Source organism: Anneissia japonica, unplaced genomic scaffold (assembly GCF_011630105.1).
Source record: "Anneissia japonica isolate Jap-2015-1 unplaced genomic scaffold, ASM1163010v1 scaffold502_len386481_cov162, whole genome shotgun sequence".
NCBI lineage: Eukaryota > Metazoa > Echinodermata > Crinoidea > Comatulida > Comatulidae > Anneissia > Anneissia japonica.
In genome coordinates, this window is record NW_022756308.1 from 382,205 (window position 1) to 384,357 (window position 2,153).

A 2,153-nucleotide genomic window follows, 5' to 3' on the forward strand; every position below is an offset into this window, starting at 1 on the left:
ATGACTCTTGATGTCTTTGAGTACAGTAGGCAATTAAATTTTAATAATGCCTTTTACGTCAAAACTTTACAGTGTTAAAAAAACTAAGTTTTGATTTCCATTCTTCAATTTGAATGCGAATAGTCGTTTAAAATGTCCTGGTACTGACGCGATCTTTGTGTTCATTCCATGCATTACGAACCTAGGTATAATGAAGAAAGAAGAATATTAATGATATATTTTGAAAATACACTACTGGTAGGCCTAATTAATTTGAAATCAAGTGTTTCATTTTTTAGAAAGTATTGGTTTGTGGTTATGCCTGCTATCGCCTTAATAGGCTGGTTCATTGTATTTGTACTAAAATTTGAATACACCATAATACATCCACACAAAAATATAATTTCTCAAATAAAGGCAAAGGTGTAGCTTGGAGAATAAGAAACTCGCAGCGTATGTGCTGATTTGCGTATTGGCATCAAAATCATCAAATGTGCTACCGACTGCAAATAAGATAAATATCAATCTGATTTGATTTTAGACATTTAAGGCCGATTTTACATAAATCGCTATACTGTCACTACACTGTTTTCATTATAGTCGTTAGCGCCGTTGTCTCGAGCGTAATCGGGAAAGTTGGATTCGATTTACCATTTAGCGTGTTTTTTTTGTTTTTTTTTTTTAAATTTTGAATAACTCATTTTTAAAAGATCAAACAAACAATTTTCGTAGTATTACACGCGAATTAGGGAATTTATTCCGCAACATCATCGCAAAAGTATTTCAAACCCAGCTGCTAACTTGGATTCAGATTCAACTCCTAGACATTAAACGTACGCACAGTGGCTTAGTGGTTATGACATTAAGCTTGTTATCTGAAGGTCGTGGGTTCGATGACACCCGAACCACTTGCGATTTGTTTTCGCTAGCATTTGGGAACATACTGAGCATTCAGTTAGGGCAAATATTATTCCTATTAAATTTTCTGACTCAAAACATCTTCGAAATGCTATTTTTTTTTTGTTATATATTTTTTAAGTGGGCTCAAATTGTTTAAGTGTACTGCCAGTTAATGTAATTTTCCCATGAGGACAGCAATAAAAAATAAGGCACATAAACTAAATACTAAATGTAGCATTTCTTTGGCATTTAAAAACACGTTATATTTTCATTGCGGATTTTTTGGGCTCAGTACGGACTCCAAAAGTATGCATTTTCTTTTAGTTTTATAGCGTATGCGGATTTTATAAGTCCGCAATGACGATATAACGTGTTTAAATATGTTTTACAATGAAATTCAGAATCAATGTAAAGATTATAAAAATGTAATGATATAGTAAGAGACGTTTACCTGTTTACTGCAAAGAAGTTGAGAAAGAAAAATCACGAAACCTTGGAGCCCGTTCACAACAACAAATATTAAATCAAATGCAGGTGTGTCTTGAATAGCTACGAAAACGCCAATAATCCATGTTACACCAAACACTGCCACTAACGGTATGAACGAATTTCCGACGCTTCTAAAAAGGTATATAGACAATAACATTTCATTTAATCAATATATTAACATTATGTACTCACTAGGACAAAAACATGGAAAGGTAATACATAAATTTGTGTTAAGTGGTGTGAAGGTGAGCTGACGAATTAGATCGAGACCATAAATACGCGCGTGTTTACGTTGTGGTTTTTTCGGACCTGAGCAAAAATATACAATGGGTGCTTAAAAGAAAGGTCCATTAGGTGGGAAATGTAAGGGAAAAACAATATTTGAATGAGCATTTCTAGTAACACCACTATTAAGTTAATTACAAAGGAGCAAAGAACTTTATATTTTCATTTTCTACAGTATATTCTGAGCTCCAGGACTAAAAAGGAAAATTATTTACGTACTCGGCTAGTAGGTAATGAATACTTATACAAAACGTGAAAGGCCATACTTTTTGGCGCCATAAACGTTATATAGTATTTATATAATTGTTTGTATATACTGTATATTTATTCATTAATTGTTTTTGTAGATACCTTGACCGTTTTGTATTTAATTGCATGCCTGTTGGTTGTACAGAACTGTTGAGCATTTTAGATGTCTTCCATGCCACCATTATTAACTGTATTGAAATAAGCTAAAATAGGAAATCACAATGTTAATCCACTAAATTAAGATAATTAAC

The 2,153-nt window shown here is 32.6% G+C and overlaps 1 protein-coding gene across 2 annotated transcripts in view; it reads right to left on the reverse strand.

Moving 5' to 3' along the window:
• Window positions 1–50: 50 nt before the first annotated feature.
• Window positions 51–2,153, reverse strand: part of LOC117124186 (adhesion G-protein coupled receptor D1-like) — a 3,837-nt gene continuing 1,734 nt past the window's right edge. For both annotated transcript variants that reach the window (XM_033270341.1, XM_033270342.1), the window contains exons 2-4: window positions 2,005–2,105; window positions 1,331–1,499; window positions 51–181 (exon numbers count right to left, since the gene is read on the reverse strand). In XM_033270341.1, coding sequence (XP_033126232.1) covers window positions 128–181; window positions 1,331–1,499; window positions 2,005–2,105 — 324 coding nt within the window. In that variant the 3' untranslated portion in view covers window positions 51–127. The remainder of the gene's footprint in view (window positions 182–1,330; window positions 1,500–2,004; window positions 2,106–2,153) is intronic.